General features: G+C 40.0%; 1 protein-coding gene across 5 annotated transcripts in view; it reads left to right on the plus strand.

Annotated features, from left to right (window-relative positions):
• Positions 1-19530, plus strand: part of LIN52 (lin-52 DREAM MuvB core complex component) — a 49335-nt gene that overhangs the window by 405 nt on the left and 29400 nt on the right. For 3 of the 5 annotated variants that reach the window (XM_072865902.1, XM_072865905.1, XM_072865904.1), the window contains exons 3-5: positions 20-57; positions 541-607; positions 1638-1721. In XM_072865902.1, coding sequence (XP_072722003.1) covers positions 20-57; positions 541-607; positions 1638-1721 — 189 coding nt within the window. Of the gene's footprint in view, positions 1-19; positions 58-540; positions 608-1637; positions 1722-3180; positions 4484-18346; positions 18378-19530 lie in introns of those variants that run through there. The other 2 variants (XM_072865901.1, XM_072865903.1) reach the window with 2 other exon arrangements.

Genomic DNA, 19530 nt, shown 5'->3' on the forward strand with positions numbered 1-19530 from the left:
CTTCGTTTTCTCTTCTCAGTGCCCGGGGTTGCCGAGTTCGCCGCCTCCTTCAAAAGCGTGAGTGACCGCTGCTGCTTTGCCTTTTGCGTTTCCCCCCTTTCCGTGTGGTGGTAGATCTGCTGTTTCCTCCTGTGGGCGTTACGTCTTTGTTCTATAACGTCGATCTCAATTATAACTTCAGTACATGCTAGCATAATCCCTTTGTTTTTAATATCTCTTTTATATATATTTTTTTTAATGTCTTATGGAACTTCCTGTGAATGAGAATACACCTTAGAAGAAATAAAAGGTTTTAAACTTTAGGAAATCCTGCTTTTCATACTGACTTTGGCTTGTGGGTGGTAGTGTGCCATTTTTAACTCTAAAAAGTCCAGGGAAAGCTAGAAAACAAGATTAAACATGAAAATATCTCTACAGAGCCCCTGAAACTCTCGTATTTTTGCTGTCAGTGTAGCTAGTTTTCAATACAAGATCAGACTTCTTTATATAATTCTAAAAATGCACTTGTCTGAGTATGAACTTTTATTTTTTTCAAAACAGCCTATAACAAGTTCTCCTCCCAAGTGGATGGCTGAATTAGAAAATGATGATATCGATATGTTGAAGGGTGAGTATGGAGATTGTGGGTAGGAAGTAAGGTTGCCAAAGTAGATGGGAATTCTGTACTTACTTGAGAGGCTTAAAACTCTTGCTCTTTAAATGTTCTGGAGGGGGCCCTGTGGCCTCAGATCTCTAGCACTCACATTGGCAGAATCTCCAGCTCAGGAGTCTCTTCATCTTGTTAATGATACACATTTTTCATTAATCCAGTTATCTCCAAGAGAATATCCAGATGTCCACGGCAGGCTGATTTTTCAAAACAAGCATTGCAAGAACTACTTGAAGCAGTGTAATGTTACGTATATTTCAGTTACCTCGCTTACCAATCTCTCACTGCATAAGTATAGTGGGTGTATCCTGTATTTTGAGAAGTGGTATGAATTTTTCGGTGGGTCTTGGCTGATCAAACTTGGTGAGCAGCTTAGGTTTGTTGATTTATTTGTTCAGAGATGCTCTATGCATGTGTCTTCACTCGTAGACCCAAGATCTCTAATTGAAGTTTAGTATGAGCAAGTTATAGAAGGGCTAGCTAGCATGTAGATTTGCTGCATGTTACAGCTGTTAGTTTGCAGTAAACGTCCTTGAGCATACTCTGCCTCTCATGTGAATTCCAGATAAACTGTTCCAGAGTGACAGTTGGAAAAATTAACTTTGACTTGCTGCAAAGAAATGTGCTTAAACACACATTATTAACGTATAGTAAGTCCATTCCCTTGCATACTCTTTTGTAGCTTGTTCACATAGCGATGTGAACTTACAAGAACTTCCAAAATATGGGGCAAGTTGCTCATTGCAATGGTGGCAGATTACAGTATGAACCAGATCCGTGGCTGTCTCTTTCAGTGGAGAAAGCTGGTCTTTTCTCAGTATGTTAAAATCAGGGGTGGCGTCAGCTTGAACTTCGAACATACTCTGTTCACTGGAAATAGATCTTGTCAGAAGTATGACTTGAAAGTGCTCTGTGAAGTAGTAAACAGGTAAACTGTCACTAAAGGGCTATAGACAGTGTTAAAATTCATACTTTTCTCTCTTCTTAGAGTTGGGGAGTCTCACTACAGCTAACCTGATGGAAAAAGTTCGTGGCCTGCAGAACCTGGCTTATCAACTGGGACTTGATGAATGTAAGTGCTGTACACAGATGTGACTGACTGCACTGCAAATCTTCCCACTAAAGCGTGTGCTCATGGTACATTTGTAGCTGGAAAAGTTGTGTTGGCAGATTTGGCAAGTGTCTGACAGTCACAGTGACCTTCCAAGACAGGATGAGAGAGTGAGCTTACATCTCCAACTTACAGCCTGCCTGGGGTAAACAGCAGAAATAATGAGAGGTCATATGTCCATCTGGTGTTGTCTAGTGGCACATAGACTTCTGTTCCTCACTTAACATTGCCTTAGATAAATCAGGTCACCTTGCTTAATTTCCCACTCAGATACTAAAGCTATTTCTCAGAATACTTGTGACAGTATTTCTGTCAAACTTCATGCGCTGCCTCCACAGTAAAACTTTCACTTGTGTATAGATTCTTCAGTCACTTAGTATTAATACTGTTTTCTGCTTCTGTAGCTGTTACTTTTTGTCTACACTCAATTGTGGCAGGAGGTGATGTAATTGACTACTAAAGTTGACCTTCATCCCACTTACAAACAGCCAATTTTTATCAGTTTTTTGAAGAAGGAGCTGCTTTCATCATTGCATTTAGGACTCTGTTGTTAACAGGTTGATCCAGCTTTGAGGATTTCGAGAGTATTGTGTTTCTTTTAAATGCTACCTGTACATACTGACACATTTAATTTTTTCTGCTTAATTTTGCTCTAGTGTAGACCTTTAGTTGCTGTTACTCTTGGGCTACACAAAGCACCAAAAGTTTTAAAACTTACAGGTCTTTCACCTTCCTTTCAGTGGATAATAAAAAGCAGTAATAGACCTTTACAGTCTTCCTGACTGTAAACCTAGGATATCATAATGCTTTCTTATTAACAGGTCATTAAGCCTATTTTAACACACTCCCTGCAAGTTTATTTTACTTTCAGTGCTAACATCTGTTAAGACTGTGTAAAGCATTTAGTGGAGTAGGAGTTAAAGTATAACAATGTAAAACTCAGTCAAATGCAAAGATTGGCTGATGATTGGCTTTCTCAGTTAAGCTGTAGGGTTAAATGTCAGACAGCTTTGTCCTGCTAAATGGAGTTTAAGCAGAGCCTTGAGTTACATTAAAGCTAACAAGGTTGTTGTTTCCTTAGCAATATTTGTTGCATGCATTTCCATTTGTTTTTACTGAGAACAAATAAATGTGGAAAGAAGACAAAGTAAGCAAACAATGAAGTATCTGTGGTCCAACAATTATAACCTTTATAGTAACTGAAATCTTGAGTTTTCAAGCTTTATGAAAGTTCTCCATGTTTGTAACTTCTTGTCACTGAAGTCTATTTTCCTTTAGGCTATAATACATTGAATGCTTTGTGTGTCGTAATAGACATTTATCTCGGGAAAATTTTCACAGAAAATGAGATGCGGAGTTTGAACAGAGCTTCTCAGGATTGTTTTTCCTAATACTATCTTTAAGTTCTTTTCTCTTACAGACTTAGATAAGTGAGAGAACAAGAAGAAAAATCCAAAAGTTCTGTTCGTTAAAGTTAAGGGACTTGTGGTTTTGGTCCAGAGGTATTGGATTTGATGATATCTTTGTGTATTGAAATTTAATAGTCCCCTTTTGACTTGACTGTTGATTGAAACTGGCTGTTAAAACCAGGATTAAAACCGCTGTTGACCAATCTCCTCTAGATGGCAGCGTGAGGCTTCCCGTAGAAGTCTTGCTGCTTTTTTTTTTTTTCATAAAACGGCACTGTTTCAGCTATGATTTGAAGTTCTTCCCAAGATTGTTTTTTGTGACGTATTTCCTGTTCTGAATGTGCATTGTCTTTTTTACAGTATTTTCAAACGTTTTATCTGAATAGAGTGTGAGAAACAATTCTGCTTCATTGTGTTAGCAACTTACTTTTCCTTCCAGCTCTCCTCTTCTACATCCCATCTCAAATCCTTTATATTTTCAAAGACTTCTGTTTTCATCCAAATTATTGATAGAATGCTGTGCAGGACCAGAGTGATTCCTGCAGCACTCCATGACAAATGTGTCTATGGAGTAACTTTATAGTTATGTTGTGGTCTGTTATTGAACCAGTTCACAGCACACTTCATGTTAATTTTGCATGAGAATTCGTTAGGCAAAGTGACATGTGGGACTGGGTATCTTTTGAAAAGTTCATTCATCAAGGTGTATTGCAACACTAAAATTTAAATCTGAGCAATTGATTTGACATGATGTAGTTTGATAAATTAATAATTACTGAATTGTATGCCTTGTTTCTTAAATCCATATGAACTGTCTTACTGCTTTGTCTATATAAGCGGGCTTTCTTGACAAATTTGGAACAAATGTATTGAATGCCTTGTCCATCTTCACTGCTTTCATCTGGGAACAGCTGAATACTATTATCTGGATTCTACATTCTTATTATACATAATTCCTGCTGTCCCTAACTTTTCAGCCACGGATTTCTCAGTTCCTCTTCTGGTTGCTTCCTTCTCACAGATTTCTGTTCTTTACAACTAACTTTCGCTCTTTTTCCCATAGGGTTACCTTTACTTTCTGTAACCCTGGCTGTTTTGTTGAATGCCCCATGGCTTCTGTGAATCAGATTAAATTGTTAACATATAACTTATATTTTTTTTTTCCAGCTTGTTTGACATCTGGTTTGATTTACAGTTGTCCTCCGCTTTTAAAAGTAGCCAGTTTTACAGTCACTGCTATTTCACTGGTCTGCACTTTAAGCTGTGTATTCCTATGTGATTTAAATGATTATACTTTAATTAGTGCAGAGTTCTGTGAAAGTTTTTCTTTATCAGATGAAACTGAATAGACTTGCCCTGCTTGGATTGTAACAGTAAGTTCAAGAAACAGTCAACTAGAAACTTCAGAGGTGACTTTTACTGTTAGAGGTCTGAGATACAGTGAATGTCATTCAGGCTGGAATAATGCTAACAGTTTCCTCCAGTATTGTATATGGGCATCTGAGGAATCAGGCTTCTTACCCTCTGTTATGATTTCTGTGCAGTATAGCACGTTTAGACTGCAGTAGCTTTATCGGGTAACACATCAGTCTCTGAGCGTGTGGGAGGGTAATGTCAAAGGAGACCTTTGACAACTGAAATGGTTAATGCTATTTTTGATAATGCTGGTTCTCCCCTCCTTGTCCGAGGGTTTGGTTACTTCTTTCTGAATAAGGTAACTGTTGATCTGTTCAGCCATGTATCTGATTCTTCTAGCTTCAGTAGTACCCAATACATTTAGTTCCTACTCACACAAGATAAGTTGCTTATTTTTGGTGTTGTTTTACCTTTGTAGTTTAAAAATACTTCTATTTGGGAGATATTTTGCAACTTGTTAATCATATATTTTTTTAACCAAATGAATAAGTGAGCACCTTGCTTTTTTAAAAATATATTTCTGACTGCTGGCTGCATGATCTCCTGTACATTCATTTCCCTTTTACTAAGATGCAGGCCATTAAACTGCCAATACAAGATGGGCTATCTTCCATAAATCAGAATTTCTTTCTTTGCACCATTTAATTTGCTGATGACTTATGTTGAAGATCTTTCTTGTGGATCAGAAAGGATCTCCAAGGTGATCATGGGGAATCTCTTCTTCCGCTCTCCTCTTCTGCATGCTAGTAGGTGGATTCTTGCTCACTCATGTCTGTTCCTTGTGGGATATTCTTCCCTTCCTTAGCACAGAATTCACCTAAAGGATAGCCTTCCTTGAATGAAGCAGGATTTTTGTAGCATGAACCAATGATTTATTTATTTTTTTTATTTTTACCCTTCTCTTAAAGGATAGGCTGTCCTTAGGTCTCTGGTTTGTGTATTTATTCTTTGCTACAAGGTGGTTCTGAAGTTCTCCAGCAGCTTCCAGGCTCAGGACCTGGTATCAATAATAATAAAATATCTTAAAAATAAATTATTTTTCAACACCTCTTCTGAGGTCTCAGCTTGTGTTTCCTTGCCTCCTTTTTAAGCTATGTCAAATTCTACCTTGTCCTCTTGCTTGTTACTGCTTTTTTCTTTTTGCTTCAGTTCTCTCATTAGAGCTTCTATTTTCCTTTTGTTAAAGACTTTTATTTTATTAGTTGGAATGCATTGAAACCATTTTTAGTATTAAAAATCCTGCTTTGTGTGGATTTTGCTGTCCCTGTTAATGTGGGTGTTGTAAGGGTGGGAGGAGGAACAGGACTCAATGAACACACCTACTTTTAATTGTTTATTTAGTTAGGGTGACTTTGGGAGGTATAGTGTCACTGCTGAATGTGAGCTGCAGCCAGTCAGTGAGTCTCATCTCTGCTGTTGGCAGAAGTCTGGGAGGAAAAAAAAAGGTATAGGCATATTGCCTCGTTAGGGGCTTTTTTCTCCCCTGTGTCCCTCCGGCTTTGCTTGGAGCGGGGTAGTGAGCACCGCAGAATGAGGAGACCCTAGCCGATGTGGCAAGCAAGAGGGAGGTAGTTCATATCTGGGAACCCAGTCACAGATCCTGACTCAATGTTTGTGGCCCACAAAGCAGCAAGTTTCAAAACAGTTTGTGTAAATAACTGCAAATTTAGATACCTAGCTCTGTTTTTCCACTGTATGAGCCATTACAGCTTTCAGAGCAACTGAGTCGAAGTTGACTTTAGAAGATTTTTAAAGTCTTGGTTTCATGAGCTAGCAGCTCTGGGGGAAGTACATACATTGCTAGTAAGCAAGCTTAACTTAGTGTTAAGAGATTTTTTATTATCCTTGATTGCAGTTATTTTTAAAGATCTGCCCTGTCATCCTTTGAATATACATATAGAGCGGTGTATCTGAGAACTATTTCTCAGATCTGTATCAGATCTATTTCTCTCTGTATCTGAGAACTGTTTTTCTTAAAAAAAAAAAAAAAAGTAAATCCCCCCCCCCCCCCAATTTTGGAACGAACCTATGTGTAAAAGTAACAGGTAGGTAGGATGGGGAAACAGAAAAGCACCATGTCACTCAAGGAATGTGGTTGTCCAGGGACTTTCTGAAGGCCCTGCTCTTGCTTCCCTGTGAATCTCTGATATTTTTCAGATAACACCTGCTATACTGGTTCAGAAGTCCTAAAATGTATCCACTTGGTATCACAGCCATGTTTATAAAATCTCACTGATACCGGAGAGATTATCTGGCTGCTATGGTATCACAGTATATCTTTGGTTATACTGCTAGTGCAAGACTTTCTGAAAAGCCTATTCTTTTTAAGCTCTAATATGTTTGTGGAGGTAATGGTACGTTTGTGCAGTAACTGCCTTAAATATTACAAAATGTGGGATAACTGACCCCACAGATGTGAATACCATTTATAATTTCCCTGTCAGTGATTTTTGCTAGTCTGCTCTCTTATGTTAGATTAAATTTTTATTTGGAGTTGAAGCCATTTTGTGCTTTTCCTCCTGTAAAATTAGGAATGTAAGAATGACTATATTATCCAATGTCAAATCCTCACACTCTTCTAAGAGCAATGAGACAGTTACTGAACATGCTCAGCCAAGTCTCCCTATTTATAGTTCCTGGTGGTTTTGCGTTCCCTGGCTTTCACTGGACTCTAGCAACTTTACTCCTGTTTTCTTTGTAACGCTGATTTATTTTCCGTATATGTTCAAGCAAATTAAATACCAAAAGTACAGTGGAAGGGCTATTTGATGCTAGCTGTCAAGGGCCCAAGAATTAGACCTGGATGGACCTGGGAGATATCAGGTGAACAGCAAAAAGTTGGCCACCTTGTAGCACCACAGACTGATAAAGGAAAAGTCAGCCAGGGTTTAATCAGTCAGTGATAGTTTTCCTTAATATGAAGAATGAGTAAATGACTAGGAGTTTTTAGCGTGGAGAGAGACAACTGGTGCACTATGTGAAAAAGATCTGTAAAACTAATTAATGCAGAGAAAGTGTGAATAGGGAATGACTCTTCACCGTTTCTCATAGTACGGGAGCCAGAGAGAATAAAATAGCATGTCAGGACAGACACGAGGAGATACTTGCGCTACGCATTACAGTCAGAACTCATTGCCGCTGGAGGTTGTGGGCACGGAGTTTATCTTGCTCAATAAATGAGACAAATTATTGGAAGATAAATCCATCGAGTGTGTCTAACCACTGAGAAGTCACTAGTGGCTTGGAAATCTTGGAGATGCAGAAAGCTGGGATAGATTACTATGCAGGTACAGCTATGTGCTTCCCTGCTCTTACGCTCTTCTATAGAAGTGTTTGCCATTGGCACATCAGAGTCAGGGTGGTGGGTTGGAAGGACCTTTTGTTTGACAGTGGGGTTTTTTTGTTTATTTATTTTAGTAATAGGGTAGACTGCATGGTAGTTAAGCAACCGCTACCAGAAATCACTGAGGTGTCCCTGTAATGGAGAGACCCTTCAGAGACAGCGAGAGACAGATGAGCACATGAATGAGGAACAGCTACCTTGCTCCCAAGTTAAGCTGTCCTTGGTTGTGAATTGTAGTCCTCAGCAGCTTCTGAAATTTCTGTAGAATCATAAAGGAATCCTTCTGAACTCCAAGCTATTGGAGGTTGCTGCTCTTTCTCAGATTGGTAGTCTTCAGTTTTTCATTTCTTTCAGATAAATACTGTCTATCGTGATCTCTTGCCTGTAAGTTCAGCTTTTTTGTAGGTTCGGAGGGGTAGAGCAGTTCTATCTTTTTCCTTCAGCAGGATTTAACTGTAGCATATTTTGAAACATACATACTTGGTGCTGCCTGTGATCCTTGCAGGCTACTCTTGATATGGATAATTTCAAAGCTAGGATAGCTCTTTCCTACATGGTTGAATGTGAATTCACTCATTGAGTTGCTTTTGTTTGGTTGGGTTTTTTTAAATTTTTTTTCCATTTTTGATGCTGATCGTAGGTAGGATATGTTTAGATCAGGGGCTCCATCTTTGGTGGACTGAACTTGTATTATCTGTTAAACTAAAAAACAGGGCATGACATTTAGTTATTACACTTGAACTTTCTGTAAGTTGTTGAATTAAAATTAAAGTCAGGAAAGGAGGGAGGACAACGTATCCTCTTACTGAAACATCTCTTCCCTTTTCTGTAATGGCTTGTCTTTTCTAGGAGTGTCTAAATGTAGTACCAAAATACAGCCTTTAGGCTCCATGCAAAACACCTGGCCTTCACACCCAAAGACTTATATCAGTGATGTAATTGATCAGCTAAAAATATTTCCTGACCATAACCACTTTTTCTTTAGTCCTGAGTCAATCAACACAGAGGCTTTTAAAGCTCAGAAGCCTTACTTTACATTTGTGAACATGTCCCCACCTCCTGCAGTACAGTTGCCTAGTGTCTTTTCTAGTTGCCTAGTGCCTTTTCTGGTTTGTATGTACACTTGTTTGTAACAAAATGTTTCAGGTCCTTACATTTGTAGGAAATCAACATATCAACAGGTATGTGTAAGTAAAGGGTTTTAATATTCAGGGTGTCAATGGGTTGTCTGTCTCATGGTGTCTTCTGAAGTCTCTCGTTGGTCCATTTTAGTAAAAGCTGTATGTCCACTCTCTGCAGTCTGGGAAGCTGTGTGAAAAAGTGAACTGGATTCTTACAGTTTCTTGTTAGCCAAAATGAGGTTTTGGAATCTATGTAGAAGAGCAGACTCTTTCATGAACATAAACTCTTTTATGTTCATGAACATGAACATAAAGTTGTGGTGGAGCTGGAGAAGAGAGCTGACTTTTGGAGAAGGAAGAAGGAAATAAAGTAAAAGAGGATCACGTGATGTGGATCCAAATCTAGATCTCGTAGCAGGAGTCTCAGTGACAGTTATTAGAAAGATATAGCAATGTTCTTAACATCTTGACTGCTGACGAAAGAGTAAGGAGGATGCTCACTTTTTCTTTGTTAAAATCTGGCACCTCCAGAAGTATAGTGCTTCTAGCACTAGTGTGTCTGTATTAATCTGAAACAAGAAGGAAGAAAGTATGTTTTGGAATCGCCTACATTGTTCTAAATATGTTGGACTTGGAAGAGAACATTGTATGCCAAGTCTAGTGCTCATTGTGTCCTTAAAATACAGTTTATTTACTCTTGCAAGGTGAGCTGTCCTGCATAGGAGGAAGCAGTTTGAGGTGCATGTACTTCAGTTATTTCTGCTCTGCTTAGAATTTTCTTTGTAGGAACTGTTTTTTTTTCTTGGTTAGTTTCTACATTCCCTGCCTTGCTGAATGAATCTTCATCATGTTTCAGTTTTGCCTGAAAGCATATTTCTCCCTTATTTTGTTATTTAGTACTGTGTTTGGCAAGGACTTTATGTGAAATAGTATACTTCATGTGCTTCAAAGCTTGAAGGCAGAGTTTATAGCTGGACAACAAAATTATGCTCTTTGGACACTGCATTTCTGTAATATGCAGTTAGCTTAAGGATTTACTTAGCAGAGTTAGTAGACTTCTCCCAGAAAATGTCTCACATTTTTGGATGGTTCATTTGTGGGTTAGGACATGATCACAGAGTTTTTCAGGAACTACACAATCAGTTGAAATGGTTGTTTTTGTTTTCCTTAGTAGGAAAAAATACGGAAGCTCTTTTCAGTTTACATTCATAGTAATTCTTGATCCTTATTTGATTATTTCAGAGAGGTGAGAAGAACGCTTATGTTGTCCGTTAAGGTGTTTATATGGCCCTGTCACCGTGATGTCTAAGCTGCTATGATTTCCATGTGAAACCTTGGCCTTTCTCCCAATTCTCTTTATACCCTCCTCCCACACTGTAGATCTGCTTCTTCATTTTAATGCACAGTCCTATGGTAAGAGATACTCTGCATCTGCAGAGGGACGAGGAAATCACCTTTCCTTATACTGCTCACTGGGTGGCTTATTTACAGGCAGAATTCTTCTGGGGCACCTCCTGTTGGAAGAGTGAGACCTCAGAATGCCGGCTTGAAATTGCCATTCATATGTGATCTGTGAATTGGCTAATTTTGACATGTAGGTAGTTAAGAAATGATTACAGTCAGAGGAGTCATGACCTCAACTTTTCATCATCTCCATTGGCTTGTGCCCCAGTTTGGAAGTGAAGAAGGTATAGGAAGTTTTAATTGTACCTGTGTGATTTATCCTCAGTCAGCTCTTTAATTTCTTCTGGCTGTCTGAGGTTTCCGACATGCTGTAAATTTCGCCAACTTTTTCATTATCTGCAATTTCTTTATGACTCATGAATCGGAGTGGAGAGAGAGTGTGGATTTACAGCAGAGATAAACATGTCCATAAAGTCTGTATCTGTGTCAGTAATTGTACTGCTGTCAGTGACTGTCCTGTTTTACAGGTCTCTCTTGGGAGAGGAACACGCTTTGCTACCAGTGTCAGAGAAGTGTTCGCTTTGATTTGCATTAACTTGCTAGGAGATTAGGTTGCGATGGTGAGGATGGAAATTGAGGCTGGACCTTGGCTGCTATTGTTTTTTTTAAATAAGTGGGTGTGTGGTTGAGTTGCCCTCTATGTGCAGAAAATAAAGCAGGTCCAGGTATTCTTAAACACAAAATCAGGGAGATACAGTCTACCGATGATATCAAATGTGATACTACCCATATGCATAAATTGTGCATTCTTACCATAAAACAAATACTGTATCCAGGTAACTGTCATATATGGAAAAAATACTGCATGGATCCTTAGGGTGTTCTCTGTCTGCTGGTGAAGTAGAATAAATATTTCTCTAAGCCTCAAGAAATTTCTGCATCTTTGCCTTCTTCCCCCTCCCTTACTCTGAGGGGAAAGTGCTATTGTGGATTTCGATGGTGAGTTCTAATACAGCGTTCTACTCTCCAGGCATTGATGACTCTGCTTGCTGCAGAAGGAGGTGTATACTGTTGGAGTTTGAGAAAAGGGGAAAAATCTCTAAAACTCTCCTAAATGTGTCAATAGTTCAAACTTCTGCAATTTCTCTTTGCTTTTATTTTCTGTTTGATGGCTGTTGTTCATATTTGTGTACCTGGAATCTCCTTTTGTTGGATTATATAGTTTGGGTTGGATTTTTTTGTCTGTGACTTACTAATTTTTTTGTCACGGTAAGAAGGTAATTATTTTCATACAGAATTATTTTTAAATATTCAAAGTGACTGTAAAAACCCAAATTTCCATTATGTCAGGTATGCATTGAGATCCCCAAATGCAGCTGATTGAATTTTTCGAAGTCTGCTGGACACCTTTTACAGAAGGGAGATTATCATAAACAATGTAAACTCTGTGATTGCATACATAGCTTTTAAATGTGCGTGGATGTAGGAGTGTTAGAAATGCTAAGATGACATCTGTCATTGCATGGTGGTTAATTCTGGAGCCTGATATTGGAAATACAAAGGGGAGCTTTTTGAGTGTTAAACACTGTCCATCTAGCTCTGGTAACTGAGCTTCCAAAGTTATGTATAAGGACCATGTGCTAAGTAGCCCAATAGCTGGCAGATAACTGTGCTCTTAAAACTTCTGTTGATCTGAGTGAGTGATGCTCAATGCAACAGCAACATTCTAAATAAAAGCTGAGTTACTGTGAGATGCTTTTTACCTGATCTTTATTGAAATGTCTTTTTTCCTTTTCTGTCATCGTCCTCCTCTCCTTATCTACATCCCCATACCTAGTTTGTGGATGAGATTTTGTTAAAACAAAGGTCACCTCTGAAAGGTACTTCAACCAGGATGTATTACTTGCTTTATTAAAACAAAAAACAACAAAACCCCCACACAAAACATTTGTGTTATACCCTGGTATTCCTTTCTAAAAATGTCTCTTCTGAAAGTCCTCTTTGGCTCCTATAGTTTGTTCGATAGTAAATGCTGCAATACTTTGATCCTTTCTGGGAAAGAGTTGTTGAGTTTATGTTGATAGAGTGCAGGTTGATCTAGACACCTCCTGTGGTTAAAGAGAAGGGAGCCTTGTCAGTGTTAGTGGGGAAGAAGAGGAAGAGATCTGATTAATCTGGAGACGAACTGACCAAACTGCTTTGAAGACTGTGAAATCATTCATCTGATCCATCACTACTAGCTTTTGCAGGATTTTTGGTATGCTACTCAAAGCAGTAATTTGTGCTTTGTGAGGACATCTGGAATATTAGCATTGGTCAGTCAAGCAGTGGAACACGTTGTGCAACCACTAGGGTGGTTGTGCTGTCTCTGTTCTTGGAGGTTTTCCGGACGTGACTGAATAAAGCCTTGAGCAACATGATCTGACCCCGTAATTGACCTTACTTTGAGTAGGAGACCTCCTGAGCCCTTGTAACCCAGATAATCCAGTGATTCGATGATTATATGATCATAAGATCCTTTCTAGAAGTAAGTTAATTCAAAGCCTGCATTCCCCAATCTCAGCTGAACACAGCACCAAACAGTTGGTTCAGCTTATGAGCTTTGAGCTGGAGATTTCAGGTGCAACTCCATGGTCTGCCTCCATGTGAGCAGCCTGATTAGGTACAAGGAACCTAATGATTCTTGTATCTCAGTGATGGCTTTCATGCTTTTTGGGGATGACTGGACTTCCAAATACTTCCATCCACAGCTGATTATGAGTCTATGCAACTTGGGCTGGGGAACCTGTTTTTCTGCATAGAGAGATACAGTCCATTCAGTATCATTCTTTAAGCAGAGGAAAAGAATGGTCCTCAATGTACGCAGAGGTTCTTGTGTGTCTCGCCTCAACTGAACAGTGAAACCACCATCATCTGTCTAGACAAGCAAGGGGTCAATGGGGCTTGACTGAAGAGCTTTTAGCCACAAAAGTAAAGGAATGGGCTGTCACATTAAAGCATTTCTACCTGCCACATGCTTGGCACAGAAAGAAACATGACTACAAACAAAATGTTCTTACATTACACTGTCAGAAGCCTATTTTTTGCTACTCTCATTCTGACAGGATAACTTGTAGACTACTGTCAGTGGAGGAATTGAGGATGGGGAAAAGTTTGATCAAGCATAAGGTTATGTGCATTTTTCCATTACGGTTTAAAAACACAAAAACGCCAAACAAATCTCAAGAGATTCTCTGGCAGGGACTCTCAAACCTTTGCAACTGGTCTGTATTTATTTAAAATTCTTTTGCTGTCTATACCTTTATCCAATTAAAACTTTTTTACTTCTTCTGTGTTAATAGAACATTTCCTCTGTATTTGCAAATATTGGAAAGATTATCCCTGTATCACCTCTGATGTCTTCCAGTAAATTTTGGCTTCTGGCAGGAGTGAAGAGAGAATTTTCTTCCACGGTATAGGTAGCTGGACCTATTTGCAGAGCAGCAGCTGATCCTAGTGAAAAATCGCGCTAGAGTGTGACTTTGGAGGCCTTGCTTCAGTTTCTGGCACTATCACTGTTCTGCTTGGTCAGTTTATTTGCCTACTCACGTATGCCTATTTCCCCAACTGTAAGGTGGAGTTCATGTTAATGTTCTTTTGCAAGATATTGAAAAAATCACAGATTTTAAAAAATGGCATATAAAGCCTTTATCATTAAGTATCTGTGGTGGGTTGACCCTGGCTGGACACCAGGTGCCCACCAAAGCTGCTCTGTCGCTCCCCTCCTCAGCCAGACAGGGGAGAGAAAATATGACAAAAGGCTCGTGGGTCGAGATAAGGACAGGGAGAGATCATTCACTAATTACTGTCATGGGCAAAACAGACCTGACTTGGGGAAGTTAATTTAATTTATTGCATATTAGAAGTCAGAGTAGGGTAATGAGAAAATAAAAACGAAATCTTAAAACACCTTCCCCACACTCCTCACTTCTTCCCAGGCTCAACTTCACTCCTGATTTCTCTACCTCCTCCCCCCAAGCGGCGCAGGGGGACAGGGAATGGGGGTTGCAGTCAGTTCATCACGCGTTGTCTCTGCCGCTCCTTCCTCCTCCTCACACCCTTCCCCTGCTCCAGCATGGGGTCCCTCCCACAGGAGACAGTCCTCCATGAACTTCTCCAACATAAGTCCTTCCCATGGGCTGCAGTTCTTCACAAACTGCTCCAGCATGGGTCCTTTCCACGGGGTGCAGTCCTTCAGGAACAGACTACTCCAGCATGGGTCCTCACGCTTGTGGGGTCACAAGTCCTGCCAGCAAACCTGCTCCAGCGTGGGCTCCTGTCTCCACAGGTCCTGCCAGGAGCCTGCTCCAGCGTGGGCTCTCCGTGCGGTCACAGCCTCCTTTGGGCATCCACCTGCTCTGGTGTGGGGTCCTCCATGGGCTGCAGGTGGATATGAGCTCCACTGTGGACCTCCATGGGCTGCAGGGGGACAGCCTGCCTCACCATGGTCTTCAGCATGGGCTGCAGGGGCATCTCTGCTCTGGCGCCTGGAGCACCTCCTCCCCCTCCTTCTTCACTGACCTTGGTGTCTGCAGAGCTGTTGCTCTCACGAATTCTCACTCCTCTCTCTGGCTGCAGTTGCTGTTGCGCAGCAACTTTTGTTTCCCCTTCTTAAACAGGTTATCCCAGAGGCGCTACCACTGTCACTGATGGGCTTGGCCTTGGCCAGTGGCAGGTCTGTCTTGGAGCCGGCTGGCATTGGCTCTGTCGGACATGGGGGAAGCTTCTAGCAGCTTCTCACAGAAGCCACCCCTGTAGTGCCCCAGCTACCAAACCTTGCCACGCAAACCCAGTACAGTATCCTATCCTGTATGCTGTTTGTTGTTCTCTCCTGCTTGCTCCTATTATATGCCACAGGAAGGCATCACTAGAATATTGTGTATATTGTCACTAGAAGTAAAATGAGAATGTGGTGATGAAACAGATCCTAATATCAAGTGCTCTTCAGCTTGGGGCCCAAGCAAGGTAACTAAGAAAAGCAAGCCTATTCTCAGCTGTTTACAGACATTATATATACAAATATTTCTATTTGCAAGCAGCATAAAGGCTAAAAATCATTAGTATGTATCCATACTAATACCAGGGATTATTTACGTGTTGGGTGGCACATTTGCCCTGCTAGCTCAGAGGCAGTGGAGTCACTCAGTACATAAGGATCAGTCTCACTGTTTTGCTGAGCCATCATTTGTGCTTTGAGAAAGGAAATACAGTGTATTTGTCAAATAGAATGAATATATGTTGGTGGGGTATTGCTATATTCCTTTTCGGTTTTCTCTGTTTTGGATCAGGTGATAATGCATACAAGGCTATGTGAAAAATCTCCTAGCATTTTGTCCCTTTATTGAGTGGTTTCAGTTGTTCTGAGCCTGAAGTCTTCTGTACGATCAATAATGGACTTGCCACCTTACCACTTGCATCTCCAGTAAATGCAGCTGTGAACATCCCGTCTGTATAATGTTGCTAGACCAAGTCTGATAGTATCTGCCTCTTATTGCCTCATTAACTTGTGAGCATTAGAACAAGATAAAAATGCCCTAAAGCCTCTTATCTGATGATTGTTGTAACCTTCTGAGTGCCATTAGTTTAAGTTTGCAATCAAATGCTTCCCCTGAGTATAAGGAGCACTGATTAAACCTGAAGTGTCCCCAGAGGCTTTTACAGCTGTCATGGGGGCGGTGGCTGCCCCTCTCCAAAAGGAAAAGGGGGGCTGGAGGTCCCGGTGGGGCGGCCACTCTGCAGACCTCCACGTGGCTGCCCCAGCTGTTCTGCTTTGCCTAATGAATTGTTTTACAAGGAGAGGCTGGATATTGTCATCACAAGCTGCCTTCCCCAGGGACTGAAGCCAGCCTGATAATGACTAATGTTAGTGATAGTAATTGAAGTGTGATGGCTCTCTAGGGACTTGCACACGCATAGAGCTGTCAGGCACTTGTGGCTGGTACAGTCCCATGAATACCTCAGAAATGCTTTTTAATTGCTTGACTTTCATAACTAGTTCCCATATATCTCCTGCAGAAATAGACATTTTATGGGGGGAGGGAAAAGAAGCTGAGGACTCTGCTATGACCCTCGGTTTACGCATCTAGTTTACTGCCCTGACGTGTTTCTAATGAGGATGGCTGTGTGTTCTTGCTCCCCTGAGGTCTCGGTGTGGATCTGCTTGGTGTCTCTGCCCAGGCGTGTCCAACTGATTTCACCTGAACATACCTTTTGTTTTATGTCTAAGCCCTGTCTTCTGTGGTGTCAATCCTTGATGCATAGAGATTGTACTTGATTATAAAGGAACACAATAACTTTATTTCAGAATATCAAAGGATCACTGGTATTAATAGTGTGGAAGTAATTATAGCTATTTGCATTTTGTTAGGCATTGAAAACTGGATGTAAGATAGAATAAAAATCTTGTAAAAAACCTAGCATTTCCATGTGTCCCAACAGGACTGGAGTTTATGGCCATGAGCTTTTGGGGGTTTAGGACAGAGAACTGAGCAATCTATATAAAACACAGTGATTTTTTTTCCTGATAATTTTGTTCTTTAGAAATTAATTATTGAATATAGCAGTGGGCTTGAGATAAAAACAGCTGGAATGGGGAACAGTAGTTTTGACTTCCTGGGTAGCCCTTTTGTGTGTGTGTGTGTGGGGTTGCTGGGTTTTGGGTTTTTTTGTTTTGTTTTGTTTTGTTTTCTTTTTAAGTGCCGTGCTGGAATTGGCAGAGGAGGCCCATTGGGTTAAATGAATGTTTTCTGCCAGAAATAGCATAGATCACAACATTATTTCAATTCAGGAAACAACTTCTAACAGGACCATGAGAATTGCCATACTCAGACCAGTACTCTTCCAGTGTCTTGCCCCCTGACAGCAGACTGTGTCAGTGTAAAGAGCTACTCACTGTTCTGCACAATTACGGAGGAGCAGGCAAAGGGAGGTTTCTTGCCAACCCTCCACAACAGCAATTGGTGTATTCCCTGAAATGTGAAGCTTCTATAGCTTTATTTATTGAAAATGTACCTCTTTCTACATTTTTATGTAATACTTCTTCAGGATCTTGTTAAATTTAACAATGTAATGTCCTATGATTTTTAATTAAAGAACTAATAACTTGAGTGCATGGAAGCTTACATTCCCCCCCCCCACCAGCTATATCCATTAGTCTAATAATGTAAGACTTTATCTCCTTGCAAATTTTGCTTTGCTTTTATTTCCTCTTGCAGATTTCTTTAGACTGATTTCATTATTGTTCCTCTGGGTTTTTTTATTAATTTCTGTACAGTTTGTTTTCATTAAACAAATCTAACTTTAATGGCTATAAAAGGACTTCTCGTGTGTGAATTAATTGGATCTGGTGTGATACTGTTGTGCTGGACTAAGAGCTCTTGTGGCTTACTTTGCTACTTATAAAGCTGGTCTTTTCTGAGAGCCTGTAGAGTGAAAATAACAGGTCTCCTCTGTCTCGGTGCTGGCTTGGACTGAGGAAGGATGAAATTCATGTTGCTACTACTTGAGGAAGCTGTGAGGAGAGAATGGATTTATTCACAAAGCTGAGTGACCAAGAGGGGGAGCTTGGAAAAGAGATAGGAAAGGGGAGACCTTGCCAAATGGAAAACATTTTCTTCATTCTAGTTGTTGAGGGTGCTTGGAAGTATATATTCACCAGATACCTACCAATTACATCATACTGAGAGATAAAAGGATAGACTGGCTGAAGGTAGGGTTTTTAATACTAGATCAATCATGAGACTATGGAACAGATGTATGAGGTCAGACAGTAAGATGGAAATGTGCAGGGAGAGGAAGGGAATGAACCTAATTTTTTGGTACTAAATCTTATTTTTGTTTCATCTCTGTTTTTAGGTGACTCAGTTCAGCCCACTCTGAAGTCAATGTGAAGTATCTTACTAAATTCAGGATGAGTTAAAATGGGTCATACTAATTCATTCCAGCCACTTTATGGATTTAAGTGTTGAAAACCATGTTTTGTTGCTCTTACTCATATGTTACTCTGTAAATGTAGGTCTATCTGGTTTCAGGCCTAGGGCAATCTTCTGAGAAGACTAGAATGTAAAGAGAGCACTTCTCTCCAACTCTTCCAGAGCATCTAAAAGGCCACTCTAGGAAATGGAGCTTGTAAATGAGACCCAGCCTGCGCTGTGGGAAAGAGCTACAGTTTAGAAGGTCACAGGAAAAATTTTGATCATGTGGCTAGGAAGCTGCTTTGAATTAATTTCTTGCCTGAATTCCCTTGTTTAAAAACTGTCTTTTTTAGGAAAAAAAAGAAATCCTGTCTCACTAAAACAAATTAACAGTGATGGAGAATTTACTACATAACTATTGCTTACTTCTCTATTAAAAATCCAACTCTTGATCCTAATGTGAATTTGCCTGGGTGCTGAGACATTTTGAATTGTCTCCATCTATACAGGAGCGTTTTGCTGTGGCTTTTTGAGTTCTAGCTGGAGATCAAAAAAGGGTGCTTAATGCCATTGCCAGCAGAGTAAACATACTACCTCTTCTCATCATATTCATTGCAAGTTTGTTCTTCACCTCCCCTCTCCAGTGAAGTGCTGGCTCTTAGAAATTTATTTTGGTAATAAAACATTACTTTATACTTGCCCATGAAAGCATGTTTGAAGGCTGTTTGTGGATTCTTTAAAGTGTCCAAGAGATTGTTGTTCCCGGAGCACACTGCAAACGTGTATCATAATTAAGCCTGATGAATTAACACACAGAAAGTGAAGCTCATAACTTTCAGTGGTTAACTTAGGCTTTTAAAATGTGGAACCAAACCTGTGGTTGGCGTGCTGTACTTCATTTGTCAGTCCCAAAATGTTATGTATTGATGGGTTTTGGTTCTGAGAAAATGGGTGGGTTTATTCTTTCAGAAATTTTATTCTTGCAGAAATTTTTGGTCACAATGAGAAGTGAATCAAGTTGCATTTACTGCTTTTCACAGTTTTAAGTCTTGACAGTAAAGCTAAAGGATATAGTTCAATTATTTTCCTGTGATTTATCTTACAACTTTTTACTGTAACTGGGAG

This window comes from Ciconia boyciana, chromosome 6, assembly GCF_034638445.1.
Source record: "Ciconia boyciana chromosome 6, ASM3463844v1, whole genome shotgun sequence".
In the NCBI taxonomy this organism is placed as follows: domain Eukaryota; kingdom Metazoa; phylum Chordata; class Aves; order Ciconiiformes; family Ciconiidae; genus Ciconia; species Ciconia boyciana.